Source organism: Syngnathoides biaculeatus, chromosome 23, assembly GCF_019802595.1.
Source record: "Syngnathoides biaculeatus isolate LvHL_M chromosome 23, ASM1980259v1, whole genome shotgun sequence".
Taxonomy (NCBI): domain Eukaryota; kingdom Metazoa; phylum Chordata; class Actinopteri; order Syngnathiformes; family Syngnathidae; genus Syngnathoides; species Syngnathoides biaculeatus.
The window spans coordinates 2,355,001-2,374,058 of NC_084662.1; the positions used below are offsets into that span (position 1 = coordinate 2,355,001).

The 19,058-nt window shown below is 40.9% G+C and overlaps 1 protein-coding gene across 1 annotated transcript in view; it reads right to left on the reverse strand.

Moving 5' to 3' along the window:
* psmc6 (proteasome 26S subunit, ATPase 6) overlaps nt 1–19,058 on the reverse strand; it is a 49,707-nt gene that overhangs the window by 9,656 nt on the left and 20,993 nt on the right. The window contains exons 6-9 of the mRNA XM_061811465.1: nt 16,889–17,003; nt 15,244–15,331; nt 5,346–5,407; nt 2,722–2,845 (exon numbers count right to left, since the gene is read on the reverse strand). Coding sequence (XP_061667449.1) covers nt 2,722–2,845; nt 5,346–5,407; nt 15,244–15,331; nt 16,889–17,003 — 389 coding nt within the window. The remainder of the gene's footprint in view (nt 1–2,721; nt 2,846–5,345; nt 5,408–15,243; nt 15,332–16,888; nt 17,004–19,058) is intronic.

A 19,058-nucleotide genomic window follows, 5' to 3' on the forward strand; every position in this document is an offset into this window, starting at 1 on the left:
CTGCCACACCAGACTTACGCATGCAGTACCACAGTTCCTCTCTTGGTACTCTGTCATAGGCTTTCTCTAGATCCACAAAGACACAATGTAGCTCCTTCTGACCTTCTCTGTACTTTTCCACGACCATCCTCAAGGCAAATAATCCATCTGTGGTACTCTTTCTAGGCATGAAACCACTTATTGCCAGATCGTTGTGTGTATATGCATGTGTGTTCACAAGCGTCAGCTAGCGCAACTGCCCCGTCCCATGTCATAGCTTTACTGAGCCATAAAGTCAAGTTACGTTTTCACGTTTTGCAATATATGATTTTTGACATTGTTTCATGTTTTTCCAGACCAAGTCTTTTGCCTTAAGATTTTTTTTACCGTTGCCCCGTTGGACTGCCTTCCCGTGTATGACCTCTGCCTGGGAATAAAGCTTCCTAAAATCCACGCTTACATCTTGGCTTGCTGCATCTGAGTCCTACCCTCTAGCTTGTTTGTGAAAATCAAGTTTATCATCTCTGCTAATATTCTGGTGTTTCGCAACACGATCTAATTAAGCATGAGCGCATGAATTGACGAGAACTGACAAGAAAATGGCGACACCATGTGCTGGAGACGGAGTAAAAAATTTTGTAATATAAAAACTAAAGAAAGCCAACGACCATAGTTCTGAAATGTAGGAAATCGAAACCACTTTTTTGGCCTAAATAAGGAGGGGCCAAATATTTTTTCATGCGAGTGTGCTTTTAACACACAAAAAAAATGCCTTTAATACATTTTTTGTTGGAGTTTATTATAATGTGCAAGTGAAAATGTTTGAACCAGTCAGGTTATCCAACAAACCAATGTCCCCTGTTTAAAGGACTTTGTCCAAAGTTTCTATGTACGACAAACCCTCCAATCTGCAGTAATATTATTATTACATATATTTTGGACATTGGAAAAAAAAAAAAAGGGAAAATAAAGAGAATTTTTTAAATCTACGCAATATCTGGATATGTGCCATCTTTTACAGCCAGACCCAGAAGAAACATCCTTGACCATACCCCATGATGTCACCTAGGCTTAGCATTCCAGACCATTCGTTTTAGCTAGACCAAGATGCCGACATTTTGGAACCCAAAATGTAACAATGAGAAAACACACCCAAATTTGTCAGTTTAACCTCGCACGGGGTAATCTAATTATTCTTACTTTTAATAATAATAATAATAAGAAGAAGAAAAAGAAGAAGAAGAAGAAGAAAAAGAAGAAGAAGAAGAAGAAAAAGAAGAAGAAAAAGAAAAAAAAGAAAATAATTAATAGGATTTTTTCTTTGGTAATTATTTTTCACAAAAATCGGCCACAAAATGCCAAGTAGCGGACGTTATCCGTTCGGTGAAATCGTATCCACAAACAATGGGGTTAGAACAGGAAGCACTGTCGACATCGCAAACACTGATTGGTTGTCAGTTTTCCAGCCAGGGTCATTGGAATCTCTCAGCAAGAGAATTTTGACAATTCACAAATCTGTGCTGGGCGCCTAAACCACGCCTACTTAGATACTGTTGTTAAGCACTCAAGCTACCCATCAAAATGGTGGACGCCGTGCGGCCGAAACATGTTATGAGCAATTCATTAAAAAGATTTCCTGATAGTATTTCTGTTTCCTTCCTGGACATTGTATCAGAAATATTGACAAAGAGTGTCCAGAAAGGCCTTAATTACTTTCAACATATTCATAAAGTCAAGGTTTCCCAAACGGGAATGCCAGTAAACTGCAATGTGTTGGCTGGTTTGTGTGTTGGTGTGCTCCCATATTATTGGCTTGACCAAAACTCTACAAGGGCTCAAACTCCAAAACTTTTTACACGTGCCATGTGAACAAAGCTGTACGTCTCTGCCATAGCTGTGGAATGAACCCAGAAGGTCTAAAATCAATCCAGTGCGGATGAATTAAGTAGCTGTAGCTCGACCAACAGAAAGGAGAAAAAGAAAACCGATTCTTTGACAGATATGGTCGCATATGAACTACACTTTAAAATAATGAAATAATGAATAGCGAAAATAATGGGATGGTATTTGTCAATTTGTAGTCCAACCTCCTTGTCACATTCCAGATGTTCGTCATCATTGTACTTTGTAGCTGTTACACCGAATACGCTTTAAGCTGATTTGTCTTCGATACGTTCAGCTGGTTGTGAGGTCGGCCACGTGCCTTAATCCACCATTTGCATTTATCTAAATTACGCTTTGGGGTGGGAAAGCACACCAGATGTCCCCCCAGTAATCTCTCTGGATAACACATCTCCCTTACACGTTCCACAGGCACATCGAAACACCATATTTCCGAATCGGATACAAGCAGGACTAAGCACTCGCAATTCAGAGGCATAAAGTAATGTTAGCCACACCTAATTTAACTCAACCTTCTCTTTGTTTGCGGGTAAAAGATGGCGGCTGTGGACAGCATAGGCGGAGTTCAGAAAATGACGCTCACTGATTGGTCAAAAGGGAGCTGTCAATTTTTCTTGGATCTGTGAATAGTTTCCAATTTGGAGATGTTTCTTGGTGATAATGTGGATAATTTTGGCATTAAAAGAAACACTGAACACTCATCTACTATTAATGTGTGTTCCCATTCATATTTTTTTCCAACAAAGTCCTCCTCTAAGTCGTAAAAAATGTTCAGATAATAGTGGACAAAACCTGAATTAATTAATTAAAAAATAATTACAACAGAGATTCATCCCTCACCTATAGCATCAATCTCGTCCATGAAGATAATGCAAGGCTGATGGTCCCTGGCATAGTTGAACATCTCTCTGATGAGCCTGGCGCTCTCCCCAATGTATTTGTCAACGATGGAGCTGGACACCACCTGTTGGTGTGTACACACTGGTAACATTGGCAAACTAGCTGAAGGGCAGCAAGACATCTTCACATGACCACATCTCTGAACTGTACACTATGGCTGCACAATATTGGAAAAAAAGGACAATGCCATTTTTTCAACATAAAATACATATTGCAAATATTCAAATTCACAAAGTACATATTCTACCCAAACTATCAACGATCAAAGATAAGCTCATCATTTCAAAAATTTCGGTTTAGTTCAACGACTTAAGTTCAACTAGTTCAGTTGTTAGTGAAGAATTCAAAAACTTTAACCAAGTTCACTCATGAAGTATTGTGCATGTGCATATACACACGCGCGCTGTGTGTTGATGCAGTTTAAACAAAAGGATTCTGATAGATACAATTTTCCTAAAAATTGATTTTTACAACTATGTATTGTACCACAAAAGAATCAAGGAAAATATTCGCTCCGATTTCGACAGTGTCCCAAAATGCAACTTGTGCAATCACGCAGCTGCTGCATACCTACTAACAGTTTCATTATGAAGGGCGGACTAGGAAATGCAGAATGTTTTGGTTTCCCACATCCTCCTTTATAAATATAAAAGGAGATACAGGTTGGTATGGTTGGTTGGTACAGGTTACTGGTTAATGTTTTTTAGCTTCTAATATTTTTTTTTCTAAATAATATGGGACCTTAATGGAAAAAAAGAAAAATTCAACCTTGAATAAGATGTGTTTTTTAGCTTCTAATGATTTTTTTTCTAAATAATATGGGACCTTAATGGGAAAAAAAGAAAAATCCAACCTTCAATACAAGTGCATTTATTCAGTGGGGAAAAAAATCCCACATAAAGAAATAATTATTTGACATCAAATAATGTGTGTCACAATTATTAGCACCCCTGGTGTTAATACTTTGTACAGCCCCCTTTTGCCAACAAAACAACACCTAATCTATAATGTTTCACAAGATGGGAAAAGACAGAAAGAGGGATCTTCAGCCATTCTTCTTTGCAGAATCTCTAAATCATCCAGAGACCTGGGTCCTCTCCTCTGTACTCTCCCCTTCAGCTAAGCCGACAGGATTTCAATGGGGTTGAGGTCTGGGGACTGAGCTGGCCATGGGAGGAGCTTGATTTTGTGTCTGGTGAACCATTTCTGTGTAAATTTGGCCATATGTTTAGGGTCATTGTCTTGCTGAAAGACCCAGTGACGACCCATCTTCAGCTTTCGGGCAGGGGGCAACAGATTTGGATTTAAAATGTCCTGGTATTTCAAAACATTCATGATGCCATGCACCCTAACAAGGTTCCCAGGGCCTTTGGAAGCGAAACAGCCCCACAGCATCACTGACCCACCCCCATACTTCACAGTGGGTATGAGGTGCTTTTAAGCATGCGCATCTTTCGTGGCAGACCAGACCCACTTATAGTGTTTGTTGCCAAAAAGCTCAATCTTGGTCTCATCTGACCAAAGCACATGGTCCCAGTTGAAGCCCCAATACCGCTTGGCGAACTCCAGACGTTTGCGTTTATGATTGTGAGTGATGAAAGGTTTTCTCCGTGCATGCCTCCCAAACAACTTGTTGGCATGTAGACAGTGCCTGATGGTTGATTTGGAGATTTTGTGACCCCAGGATTCTACCATTTGTTGTAATTCTGTAACAGTGAGCTTTGGAGACCTTTTGATTTCTCTTACCATTCTCCTCACTGTGCGTGGTGCCAAAATAAACTTGGGTCCTCGTCCAGGCTTGTTTACCACTGTTCCAGTTGTTTTGAACTTCTTAATTATTCCTCTCACAGTGGATATGGGCAGCTGCAGTTTAGTGGCAATCTTTTTGTAGCCTCTGCGTGACCTGTGAAGGTTGACGCACATCTTTCTCACTTGTATGCTGTGTTCCTTTGTCTTTCCCATGTTTAAGAGTGGATAAGAGAAATGGCCTATGTGTCACGTCATATTTATATCCCAGGGAAACAGGAAGTGATGAATTACTAATTAAATGTTTCTCCATACTCTGGTAAACTTTGTAAACTACTGTAGAAATGCCAGAAATGCTTCAATTATATTTATTTCCTGGGAATTGTTAAGTGGCAAAAAATGTGGAACAGGTGATTTAATTTAAAAAATGTTTTTTAGTCAGGGATTTTTGGGAAAAAAAATTTTTCAAATTCATTTGAGTTGAAGGTTACACACTTTCTTAAAATTTTCAGTGTGACAGTATTCTTCTGCAATAAACGCTGAATTTATTTTTAAGGCTTTTAACACATCTTAACTGGGGGTGCCAATAATTATGGAGGGCACTGTAAATATACAAGTCTGGGCTGCTCTGTGTGTTTGAAGCACTATATGACCATGTCTAAAGAGGTGCCTCTGCTGGTCACTTTTATGATTGTTTGATTGATTCACGGTGCATTTTGGTACACGACATTGCAGCGAACCTTGCAAAGTGATTATTACGCACACATACATCACGCAAACAATTCTAAAACAGTGTATCCTGCCGCCCTCATGCTCACCTTGAGGAAGTTACAGTCTAGCTGACTTGCAACTGCCCGAGCGAGTAGAGTCTTCCCAGTACCTACGGAGGAAACAATGACCCATCAAAATAAAAACAATGCTATCACAAAATACAGTTCATGCAGCCCTATAGGGGCACAAGCCAGTGCAATCTGTAGGTCGGTCCCAAGCCCAGATAAATGCAGAGGGTTGCTTTAATAAGGGCATCCAGCGTAAAACTGTGCCAAACAAATATGAGCGGTCATCTAAAGAACACCATACCGGATCGGTCGTGGCCTGGCTTAACAAAGCCCGGACCCCGGCACTGTTAACCTGCAGGGCATTGGTTGAAATTCATCTACTGTAGGTCGAAGACAAAAAAAGAGGAGGAAAGCGGATTCGTCAGCAGAAGAAGAGGAATAGAAAGAACCTACAACTCAGGGTAGGTACTTTGAATGTTGGGACTATGACGGAAAAGCTCAGAAGTTGGTTGACATGACGATAAGGAGAAACGATATATTGTGCATCCAAGAGACCAGGTGAAAAGGTAGTAAGGCTACAAGGTTGGGGGCACGGTTTAAATTATTTTTCCATGGAATAGATGGGAAGAGAAATGGAGTTGGGGCTATTTTAAAAGAAGGTCTGGCTAAGAATGTCTTGCAGATGAAAAGACTATCAGATCAAGTGATGAGGATGAAATTTGAAATTGAGGGTGTTATGTATAATGTGATTAGCAGCTATGCCCCACAGGTAGGATGTGACCTAGGGTTGAAAGAGAAATTCTGGAAGGAACTAGATGAAGTAGTCCTGAGCATTCATCATGCAGAGAGAGAGTTGTGATTGGTGCAGATTGTCATGGAAATGTTAGTGAAGGAAAAAGGGGCAACAAAGAAGTGATGGGTAGGTACGGCATCCAAGAAAAGAACTTTGAGAGACAGATGGTGGCGGACTTTGCAAAAAGGATGGAAATGGCAGTAGTGAACACTTTTTTCCTGAAGAGGCAGGAACATATATAGTGACCTACAAGAGCAGCGGTAGAAGCATGGAGTTGGATTATATTTTGTGCAGATGATGCAATCTGAAGATTACTGACTGTAAAGTAATAGTAGGGGAGAGTGTAGCTCGACAGCTTAGGATGGTGCTGTGTGGTGGTGGGTTGGAAGATTAAGAAGACAAAGGTAGAGCAGTGAACCATGTGGTGGAAGCTGCGAAATGAAGAATGTTTTGCGTCCTTTCAGAAAGGAGTGAGACAGACTCTTGATGGACAGGAGGAGCTCCTATACTACAGCCTGGACTACTACAGCCAAAGTGATCAGAGAGACAGGCAGGAGAGTACTCGGGGGTGTGACTAGCATTTTGTGTGCTGTTATGTCTGTGCTCTCATCTACTATTAGGGTACGCCAGGGGGGATTTTTAACTTTACACAGTTTCATTCTGTACACTCTCATTGATTGAATTCACAAATTCAAAGGCATCACTTTTGCTTAGCCGGCTTTTTGGTATACTCAAATACTTTGCCATGTGATTGTGGATTTGTTGAACTGACAGTATTGATGTATTCATTTTAATGACAAGTAAAATATTGTCAATGAGAACTTTAACTTGCTCAGGTTTTTTTTTGTGTGTGTGTGACAGCTCATTCTTTTTTCTCACGGTCATTTGCCCTCTCCCGCAATAATGTACCAATCCCATTTCTCATTTTAAATTTTCATATTTCAACAGCATTAAAATGACTTTTCTACAGAATGTGTGGCTTGATGCAATCCTGGTCCATTTAGTATATATATTTTTTTCCATCGGAAAGCTCCCTCACAACTTTAGCTTCACTGCATGTTTTGCAGAGCACACTTTTCTCAATCAAAAAAGAAAAGATCTCACCCAGTTTCACCGCTTGTTCTTCTATTGTTATTATTCTATATTCTTCACATACTACAACAGCCCTTCCATCTTAAAAGAACCAGTTCTTTTTTTACTTTGGTTTGGGGAGTTGACATATCACATTCACTGCCCGCTTGTTTCGCCATGATAAGGGTTTAGCATAAGCGTTACATAACTCCGCCGCATGTCATGGAGTGTTTACAAGAAGAGCACATACGCAAGGACTGTCAATGCCATGATTGGCTGCGTAGCGCAATTGCATCGTATCATATGATTGGCTGGACACCTATCACTCACTGAATAACACAGCAAAATGATATAGAACAAAAGTTAGAAATCCAATTCATTTGCAGTGCGTTCACTGCGCTGGATAGGTTTTCTTGTGCGCTGACAGTGTGCGACCAGTACGCATTTGCGCAGTTTCCAAGCTTAGAGGGAACATTGATGATTCGTAAGGGGGACAGTTAGAAAGGCACTACAAAAGATGAAAAATGGAAAGGCAGTTGGTTCTGACGACATACAGGTGGAGGTATGGAAGCAATTTGGAGATGTGGCTGTGGAGTTTTTGACCGACTTATTCAACAGAACACTAGCGGGCGAGAAGATCCCTGAAGAATGGAGGAAAAGTGTGCTAGTTCTCATTTTTAAGAACAAATGCGAATTTGTAGAGCTGTGGGAATTATAGAGGAATAAAAGTTGATTAAGCACACAAAGTTATGGGAACGAGGAGTGGAGGCTAAACTCAGGACAGAATTGAGCTTTGTGAGCAAAAGGGTAGTTTTATTTTGATAGTTTTACAGAAGTATCTGCGAACAGCAATATGGTTTCATCCTTAGAAAGAGTACCACGGATGCAATTTTTTTGCCTTGAGGATGCTCGTGGAAAAGTACAGAGAAGGTCAAAAGGAGCTACATTGTGTCTTTGTGGATCTACAGAAAGCCTATGACAGTGTACCAAGAGAGGAACTACGGTACTGCATGCATAGGTCTGGTGTGGCAGAGAAATATGTTAGAATAGTACAGGATATGCATGAGGGCAGCAGAAAAGTGGTGAGGTGTGCAGTAGGTGTGACAGAAGAATTTAAGGTGAAGGTGGGACTGCATCAGAGAGCAGCTCTGAGCCCCTTCCTGTTTGCTGTGGTAATGAATAGGTTGACATGAGGTTAGCTAGGAATCCCCCTGGAATATGATGTTCGCAGATGACATTGTGATCTGCAGTGAAAGCAGGGAGCAGGTGGAGGAACAATTAGAAAGATAAGAGGTGTGCACTGGAAAGGAGAGGAATGAAGATTAGCTGAAGTAAAACAGAATATACAGTGCCTTGTGAAAGAATTCGGCCCCCTTGAACTTTTCAATTTTTCACAACATTTCGGGCTTCAAACAAAGGTAAAATTTTCATTTTTTGTCAAGAATCAACATGTGCGGCATAATCGTGAAGTGGAACGAAATTTATTGGATATTTTATACTTTTTGTAAAAAAAACTGAAAAGTGGGGCGTGCAATATTACTCGGCCCCTTTACTTTGAGTGCAGCAAACTCACTCCAGAAGCTCAGTGAGGATCTCTGAATGATACACTGTTGAGTGATGATGATAGATAGAATCCATCTGTGTGTAATCAAGTCTCTGTGATAGTCTCAGGGTTCTGTTTAAAGTACAGAGACCATCATGAAGACCAAGGAACACACCAGGCAAGTTTGAGACACTGTTGTGGCGAAGTTTAAAACTGGATTTGGATACAAAAAGCTTTAAACATCTGGAGGAGCATTGTGCAAGCAATGATATTCAAATAGAAGCAGTATCAGACCACTGCAAATCTACCAAGACCCGAGTGTCCCTCTAAACCTTTACCTTGAACAAGAAGACTGATCAGAGATGCAGCCAAGAGCCCCATGATCACTCTGGATGAATTCCAGAGATCTCCATCTGAGGTGGGAGAGTCTGTCCATAGGACAACAATCAGTCGTACACTGCACAAATCTGGCCTTTATGGACAACTGGCAAGAAGAAAGCCATTTCTCAAAGATATCCAAAAAAAAGTATCGTTTAAAGCTTGCCATAAGCACCCTGGGAGACACAGCAAACATGTGGAAGAAGGTGCTCTGGTCAGATGAAACCAAAATCAAACTTTTTGGCCATAATGTAAAATACTATGTTTGGCATAAAAGCAACACAGCTCATCACCCTCAATACACCATCCCCAGTGAAAAACATGGTGGTGGCAGCCTCATGGCCTGCTTTTCTTCACCAGGGACAGAGAAGATGGTTAAAATTGATGGGAAGATGAATTGAGCCAAACACAGGACCATTCTGGAAAAAAACCTGTTGGATTCTGCAAAAGACCTGAGAATTAGACGTAGATTTATCTTCGAACAGGACAACAACCCAAAACAAAAATGATGGAATGGTTCACAAATAATCCAGGTGTTAGAATGGCCAAGTCCAGACCTGAATCCAATCAAGAATCTGTGGGCAGAGCTGAAGACCGCTGTTGACAAACACTCTCCATCCAACCTCACTGAGCTCAAGCTGTCTTGCAAGGAACAATGGGCAAGAATTTCAGTCTCTTAATGTGCAAAACTGACAGACATACCCGAAGTAATTGCAGCAAAAGATGGCGCTACAAAGTATTAATCTTGGGGGGAAATGTTGCACACCCAACTTTTCAGGTTTTTATTTGTTAAATATCCAATAACGCCTGACGTGTGGCCAATGGTTGAATGTTCAAGGGGGGCGAATACTTTCACAAGGCACTGTATGCATGTGAATGAGAGGGGTGGCGAGGGAAGAGTGAGGCTCCAGGGAGAAGAGATAGTGAGGGTGGACGCCTTCAAATTCTATGGGTCAGGTTTGGTTGGGACACAGGTGTCAAACTCAAGGCCCGCCAAATGACTTTATATGGCCAGCGAAGGGTAATCATGCACGCCAACTTCCATGATTCTTGTGAAAATCTGTACAAACATTTCAATTTTTGGAAGTGAAGAAACAGGTCCAAGCAGGTTGGAACAGCTCGTGGAAGCTGTCTGGTGTGTCTGCTAGAATGAAGGGCAAAGTTTATAAAACAGTGGTGAGGCCGCCCATGATGTACAGATTAGAGACGATGGCACTGAAGATACAACAGCAAGCAGAGCTGGAGGTAGCAGAAATGAAGATGTTGAGATTCTCTCTAGGAGAGAGCAGGTTGGATAGAATTAGAAATGAGCTCTTTCGAGGGACAGCCAAAGATGTTTTAGAGACAAGGTTCAAGAGAACAGACTTCAATGGTTTGGACATGTCCAGAGGCAAGAGTGTCAGTATATTGGTAGAAGGGTGGTGAGAATGGAGCTGCCAACCAAAAGAGCAAGAGGAAGACCAAAGAGAAGGTTGATGGATGTTGTGAGGGAAGAGATAGGCTTAGGTGGAAAAAGATGAAAACCCTGTGGGGACCGCTAACGGGACACTCCAAAAGGAAAAGTAGAAGAAGCTGTCACAAAATATAAAAAAGTAAAAAGCAAAAGTAAAAATTTTAAATGTAATCTTTTTTTAATGAGAGCATTTAAATTTTTTTTATTTATTTTTTTTAAACAAACTTTTAACAGTTTGCCCTTCAGAGTCTCATTTGAAGGCATATCCTTTGTTTTGTTTTCAAATTACTACATTTTGAAAATGAAGTCATTGTTGGTTGCCTGTCAGAAGAAGCAAGCTCTTACTGAATTTCTTGCTTTGGAAGGAAAACCATCAGAAAACATTTTCAAAAGGTTGCAAAATGTGTATGGGTTTAAAGTTATATTATTAATGGTGACACCTGGAGGTGATGTCAACAATGGCAGTCACTCACATTTGAAAAATGTACGGGTGTGGTCAGTCATGCCTGCAGATATCAAGTCACTGGGCACAGGGTTTCATCTTTTTCCACCGAAGCCTATCTCATGCATCTTTCTCTTAACACCCACTGCCCTCATGTTTTCCCTCACAACATCCATCAACCTTCTCTTTGGTCTTCCTCTTGCTCTTTTGGTTGGCAGCTCCATTCTCAGCACCCTTCTACCAATATACTGACACTCTTGCCTCTGGACATGTCCAAACCATTGAAGTCTGTTCTCTTGAACCTTGCCTCTAAAACATCTTTGGCTGTCCCTCGAAAGAGCTCATTTCTAATTCTATCCAACCTGCTCTCTCCTAGAGAGAACCTCAACATCTTCATTTCTGCTACCTCCAGCTCAAGCCCGCAGATATAAAGTTGCGGGTGTGATTTGGGATGGAATCTCAATACCTTAAAATAACTTACTGAGTTGTTATACAAGAGTATGTAGTTGTTACCTAATACCATAATCATAATTTATTGGCACTGCACCGACTGGGACAGACATTTTTAAAGAGGCCAATAGACTTTCAATTTCAAAACTAAATATTCATATAATCAAATCATTTTATTTCATCATGATGTATTGTTACAGTCTTGCGTAGTTCTATTGTCAATCCATTGATGAAAGATGGCAGTAGACCATCTTCCTAAAGCATGAAGAGGGAAAAAGTTTTCAACTTGAAGATAACGTGTTACCACGGGGTGAAATGACTGTATTTAGATATATGGACACACTAGTTTAACATTAGAACTTAGATCAAGTCAAAGGAAATCACAATCTCATACTTATTAGAGTTAGAAACTGAAACAGTACTTATGTTATATCCCAGAAATGTTTTCAATGTAACTCAGGGGTGCCCAGATTCCCTTCTCCCCCGCCCGCCTCCCCCCAAGATCTACATCTGAAGTGGCCAGCCTCTCTCGACCGACCGGCAGGGCGGGGGTGGCCGGAGAAGGGCGGTGCACGCGCACATCGCCGCGACTGCCGTAAATAGGAGTTATGTGCGTGCGCTCGACATATTGGCCACACCTGAATAAAGCGACGAGGTGGATGATAGTCTTTTTGGGCACACCATCACACGACCAACCAAAACTGTCTCACATTGAGCACCCCTGGTGTCACTGAATTTCCTTTGACATGGCTAATGATGTTGATGACTTTCCACGTAAATGCGCTCGCAGTACGTGAAGTAGCTCGGAACATGTGCTTTTGACATAACTTCCGTACATGCTCAGTACGGTTAACTTGCATTTCCTTTTTCCGGGTGAATACTGACTGTTTAGGAGCAGGCTTGTTTTGTTAACTTTTATGAAATAAACAAATTAATGTCAAGACTACACAAAATAACGATGTCTTTCAATATCTATTTTTCCTCCTCGTAACAAAATCTATGCGCGTGATTTTTTGTGCTCAGCGGTGCAGATTTGCGAGTGCGATGGCGCGCAAACGCGTTCGTCAAATGTTGGAATGGCGACTATGATATTTCACGATCACTGCGTTGACACATTGATGGTGACTATGATATTTCACAATCACTACGATCACTGGCTTGACCCTAACCTATTCCCATGATTAACTTCTAAAGCGGGTCTGCAACCCCTTTTCTTGTAACGGAGTCACTCAAAGCAGCAGCTCATTCTTTGTCTTTGATCCAAACAATGTTTTAACATTAATGTAGTCTATTGCAGCTTTTCCATGCACATTTTGCAACCTTTTGAATGTTTAAATGTAATTTGACATTTAGTGTTGGTTCCCCTATCAAAACAACAATTTCAATCACAGCTCTTTGCTTCTGAAGTGCAGCAAACAATGACGTAATTTCCAAAATAGCTGAAAGAGAGGACACAAAGAAAAGGTAATTTTTTTTTTAACTACATCAAAACTATGAAAAATTCATATATCTTTTTTACTTGTAGTGGGTTTTATTAAATTGTACTAATTACTTTTTGACTGCAAATCTTACAATGATTGAGAGTGGGTAGGAAAAGTAATAAAATTTTCATTAAATTGCAGCCATTTGACATTTCATTTGTCCCCTCATTTATGTACAGTGGTGGCTTGGTTCTAGAACACAATCTGTTCCAGAAGGCTGGTTGAAAACTAAACGGTTCAAAAACCAGAGCATATTTTCCCATTACAATGAATGGAAAATGAAATTATGCGTTCTGAGCCTCAAAAATGTTTAAGCAATTTTTTTTTAGCTTTTCCTGATAATAAACTGCATAGTAGAAATACATGTATAGTTTAAATACTTTGCAAATTTAAATCATTTAAGAAATACATTAGTTTTTTGCTTAAAATGTACGCTTTTCAAGTAGAGTATGCTAGGCTGGGAGGGCATTGCCGAATCTGTACCGACTTGGCCCCAGCCTTGTAAACTTTTTTTTTTTTATTAACAGGAGTGCAAAATAACTTTAAACAAGCAATAATGATGTGGGAAAAAAACTAATAGTTTTTTTATTTGCACAGAAAGTATGTAACATAAAAAAAACAACTTGCAATTAGAGGTAGGGTTAATGGAACAAAAGAAAAAAAGCAATGCAAAACAGTTTCAAATGTTTTCAGTGGGGGTGACTCGCTCCTTTTTCCACAAAGAACGAATCAAATGTTTGCTTCTACCACCTTTTAAGCACTTTTCTGAAGTGGCTCAGAACATTAAAATTTTGCAGTGCTCTGCAACATTCAGCTTTATTCAGGTGATGAAGTTCTACAAAATTATGGATGTCATTCCATTTAGTGCAGATTTATTTAATATTGGTAGTTGAGGCATCCTTCCTGCCTTCAGCCTCAGACGACATCTCCTCCCTTCCTCGCAAACACTATCCCCAGCTAACTGCTCCTCGTTCACGAAAATAAGAACCAACTTTGACTTACTCCAAGATCTGTGGCCTCTGCTTGGTCAACACGGTTTCTCCTTTAGCAACATCACTTGCTTTGAGGGCATCCTTGTGTTTCAGAATGGTGCTGATCATCGTTTTCACCATGCCATACTTCTTCGATAACTCAAAAACACACACCAGATTCGTGCTCGGCTATCAAATCCTTCTTCAAGTCAACAGTTTTACGCAACACTTTCCTTTTTCCAGCACCAGCAGTTCCACTTGCCTTCTTTGGAGCCGTGATCGGGGGTTAACAGTCAATTTGAAGGAAAAAAAAAAGTCACTACAGTGTTGGGAAACATCCGTGAGCAGAGGAGTGTGTGAGTCAACTGGTTGATTTGCGCGCAGTCGCGCCCATTACGTCTCTTCCATGTTTTTCAGGGGTTTAGTTTAAAAGCACAATAACAAATTATCGTTGGTCAGCTGATCGGGGTGTTCGAATAGCGATTTTTGTTCGAAAACCAAAGCAAAAAAAAAAAAAAAAATCTACAAATTTTCAGGAAAAACGTTTTTTTTTTTTTTTTTTGTACAAAATAATTTAACTCAGTCTCCAGCACATGGTGCCACCATTTTCTTGTCACCTCTCATTAATTCATGCTCTCTTGTGCATAATGACATGTCATGGGACAAGGCAGTTACGGTAGCTGATGCTCGTGAACACACATGCATATACACACACACAACAATCTGACAACAAGTCACATGAAAAATAAGGCTTATACAGTATACACAACATAATCAGGGCGCTTTTTCATGTAGCAGCGCGGACGAGGATTACTCAATTTGGCAGGAGGCACAGCTCTAGGAAGGGTTCTGGTCATCCCAAATGTCTTCCATTTTAAGATTATGGAGGCCACTGTGTTCTTAGGAATCTTAAGTGTATCACAAATATTTTTTGTAACGTTGGCTCGATCTGTGACTTGCCACAATTTTGCCTGGGATCTTCACGCTCATTTTCTCTGATGTGCACAGTGAGCTCTAAGGTCTAATATAAACATGTATGTGGCTTTCCGAAACAAGTCCAATAAATATCAAACACAGGTGTAGAACAATCTCGAAGATGACCAGAGGAAATAGACAGCACCTGATTTAAATTAGTGTCACAGTAAAAGGTCTCAATATTTCAGTTTTTCTTTTTTAATAAATAGGCAAAGACTTCAATGTTTTTTTTTTCTCTGTCAACACTGGTTCCTGTATCTAAATGAATGATGGGGGAGGGACGTTATTTAAGCAATGGATGTAATATAATATTGAAAAATATAAGGGGGTCTGTATACTTTCCAGATAATAACAGAGAAAGTAACAATTTGACACTGAACCTGGAGGGCCATAGAGCAGGCAGCCTTTCGGAGGGATGATTCCAACTCTCTGGAAAAGCTCAGGGTTGGTCAGAGGCAGCTCAATCACCTGTCATAAAATCAAAACATTATTAGTGAGTTACTGAAATATAATGAAATGTTTCAATCACAACACTTTAAAAACAAAGAAGAGCCAATACACAAATATATATAGAGCCTTTCCAAAAAAAATTTAACATGGAAATTTATATTTCCATAATTCCATTAAAAGTAACAGCCTAAATTATAGATTCAAGGACCACAATTTAAAGTTCAAGTATATTCAAAGTGTATTTTTGCATCGTTTGGACTTCTCACTCATAAAACAAGAAATCAGGAATTCAAAAGTTAAGTTCAGTTAAGGTCATTGTTCATGACTGTACCATAAGAAAGACACTGGCTTTCCCAGACGAAAACCCCTGCTGTCAGCAAAGAATGCAAAGGCTCGTCTCACATTTTCCAAAAATCATCTTGATAATTGTCAAGACTTTTGTAGAATCATTGTGGACTGACGAGTCAAAAACTGAACTTTTTGGAAGGTGTGCGTGACCTCTCGAGGGGGGGGGGGGGGTCAAATCAAAGTCCAGATTTTAATCTAATTGAGATGTGGTGTGACCTTAAACAAATGCCAATATTTCCATCCATTTTCTTCACCGCTTATCTTCACGACGGTCGGGGGAGTGCTGGAGCCTATCCCAGCTGTCAACGGCCAGGAGGTGGGTACACCCTGAACTGGTTGCCAGCCAATCGCAGGGCACATCGGGACAGACAACAGTTGCATTCACAATCACACCTAGGGGCAATTTAGAGTGTCCAATTAATGTTGCATGTTTTTGGAATGTGGGAGGATAGAGTGCCCAGAGGAAACCCACGCAAGCACGGGGAGAACATGCAAACTCCAAACAGGCGGGTCTGGGATTGAACCCGGGACCTCAGAAGTGTGAGGCCAACACTTTACCAACACAACACCCCTCCGCCCACGCCAATATAGCGGGGTTAAAACAATTCTGCAAAGAGTAAGACAAAACTCCTCCAGAGCGATGTGAAAGACTCATCAGTTATCACAAATGTTGATTTCAGTTATTGCTGCCAAAGGTGGTGGTTATTAGTTTCAGGAGGCAATTACTTTTTCCACAGAGGGTCAGAGAGGATTGGATTTTTTTTTTGTGCCTTAATAAAGTTGTCATTTGAAAACTGCCTTTTGTATTTCCTAGGGTTGTCTCTGAGTGATATTAAAATTGGAATGAATATTAGAAATATGTGATATGCAAAACAAGAAACCAGGAAGGGGGAAAATACTTTTTCACAGCACTGTATTCCCTCACAAAATTGCTTCTTGTAAAATGGTCAAATTCCCTCAAACACACTCCTTAATCTTTTGAAAAAGGTTCCCAAAGTCTTACAACAGTTATTACTGCAGAGGCTGGACATATGTTATATTAAACCCTATAGAAAAATAATGGGGTTTCACTTACATTCACATCTGAGTCAAGGTAGGTAAGTGAATCCCTTCAGCAGTATAGTATACATAACAAGGGCATTGTGATTCCAAACCCCCCACCTCAATGTAAAGTCTCACTTGTTCAGTGACAGTAGTAGTAGTACTAGTAGAGGTAATTTGTTTTACCTCTCTCAGCTCACGAATCTGTTCCGACAATCCACCAATTTCAGAGTAGGAGACGCTACCGGGGTCCTCATGGGACATGTTGTACACCAGAGGGTCCACCTCACGTGGAAGATACCTTTTTTAAGGGGAGAGGGGGAAAAAACATGCTGAGCTGAGGCCCATCAGTCAGTGTACATAATTTTGTGTGAGAATCATTTAATTCAAATTGCTCATTACGTCTGTCAGCAAATTCAAAAACCCATATAAGCGGGAAAAAAAAATCCTGTGGTTCCGATTTCCTGATCGACCCTAAAAATTCCCACCAATCCTAACATTTTTACACCACGTAATAAGTATGTGGGAGGCGTGGTTCTCCACAGCCACATGCACGCATTCATGCCTCGCCATGTGAGGGGCACTCACAGCACATCTCACGCACGCATTTGCATTATGTCAGGTGTTTGACAGCAGCCCCGGTCGGCTGCGGCGTGGCTGTGTGCCATTTTCCTCGTGGGTACAGATTACTTTGTCCATTTTCATGCCACTTGTTGCCAGATCATTGTGTGTGTGTATATGCATGTGTGTTCACGAGCATCAGGTGTCGTAACCGCCTCGTCCCATGTCATACATGAATGAGCCATATATAGTCAAGTTACGTTTTCCTGTTTTTCCATGTCTGATTTTCAATACTGTTTCATTATTTTTGGACCAAGCCTTCATGAATTTTGATCTCGTTATGCATGACAGAGCCTGAATTAACGAGAATTAACAAGAAAATGGCAGCACCATGTACTGGAGACGGAGTAAAAATATTTTGTTAAAAAAAAAAAAAAAAAAAAAAAAACACTTACCCACTCTAGTTCTGAAATGTAGGAAATCGGAACCACAACATTTTTTTTTGTTTGGCCTTATCAAGATTGACGACAAGGACACAAGGGCATGAAAAACGTGTGTGCCCCCCCCCCCGTAAATAAAGACATTGGGGGGACCCCTGGACCACGCAGATATTTTTACAAAGTAAGCAATCTGGAAAACTCTACAGAGGACAATAAGGCAAGAACCATCTAATGTAGAAAAACATTAACACCACACATGCAAACAACAAAGGAATGAAAAAAGTGGATTATTTTTTTGGGGCGGTCTAGATGTGATCCCCCCCAGGCCCCTGCAGAGAATTTTTTTATTTTAACATAAATTAAGCAATCTGGAAGAGTAGAGTAAAATAAGGCAATGTGTGTATATGTGTGTGTGTGTGTGTGTGTGTGTGTATATATATATATATATATATATATATATATTCTTTATGCAGAAAAGAATATCTACACGACTCAAGTACATGATGTATAAATCAGAGATTTAAGATGAAAAATAAAGCTTGTATTTCTTTTTGCTCTGGCCTCCAATGTGAACCAGGACAATCTCCACCTAAACCTGAAAGCCTGCTTCAAGTTGTCCCACATAAATACCATCCTCTTTCATCACTCATTCATTTTATTTTTCACAATTACCAACATCAAAAGCTAATCCTAAATGCTTCCATCCATCATCTACCGCTTCCCCGGGTCGGGTCGCGGGGGAAGTAGCTTCTGCAGGGATACCTAGACTTCCCTTTCCCCAGCCACTTCTTCCAGCTCTTCCAGAGGGATCCTGAGGCATTCCCAAGCCACCCGAGGGACAGACTCTCCAGCGTGTCCTGGGTTGTTCTCGGGGTCTCTTTCCGGTGGGACATGCCCGGAACACCTCACCAGGGAGGCGTCCAGGAGGCATCCAAATCAGATGCCCCAGCCACCTCATCTGGCTCCTCTCAATGCGGAGGAGTAGCGGCTCGACACTGAGCCCCTCCCGGATGACCGAGCTTCTCACTAAGGGAGAGCCCGGAAACCCTGCGGAGGAAACTCATTTGTTGATCTCCTGCTCCATTTTTTTCCTCACTCGTGAACAAGACCCCAAGATACTTGAACTCCTCCACTGGGGGAAGGATCTCATCCCCGACTTGGAGAGAGCATGCCACCCTTTTCTAACAGAGGACCATAGTCTCGGATTTGGAGGTTCTGATTCTCATCCCAGCCGCTTCACACTCGGCTGCAAACCTCTCCAGTGAGAGCTGGAGATCACGCCTTGATGAAGTCAACAGAACCACATCATCTGCAAAAAGCAGAGATGGAATGCTGAGGCCACCAAACCGGACACC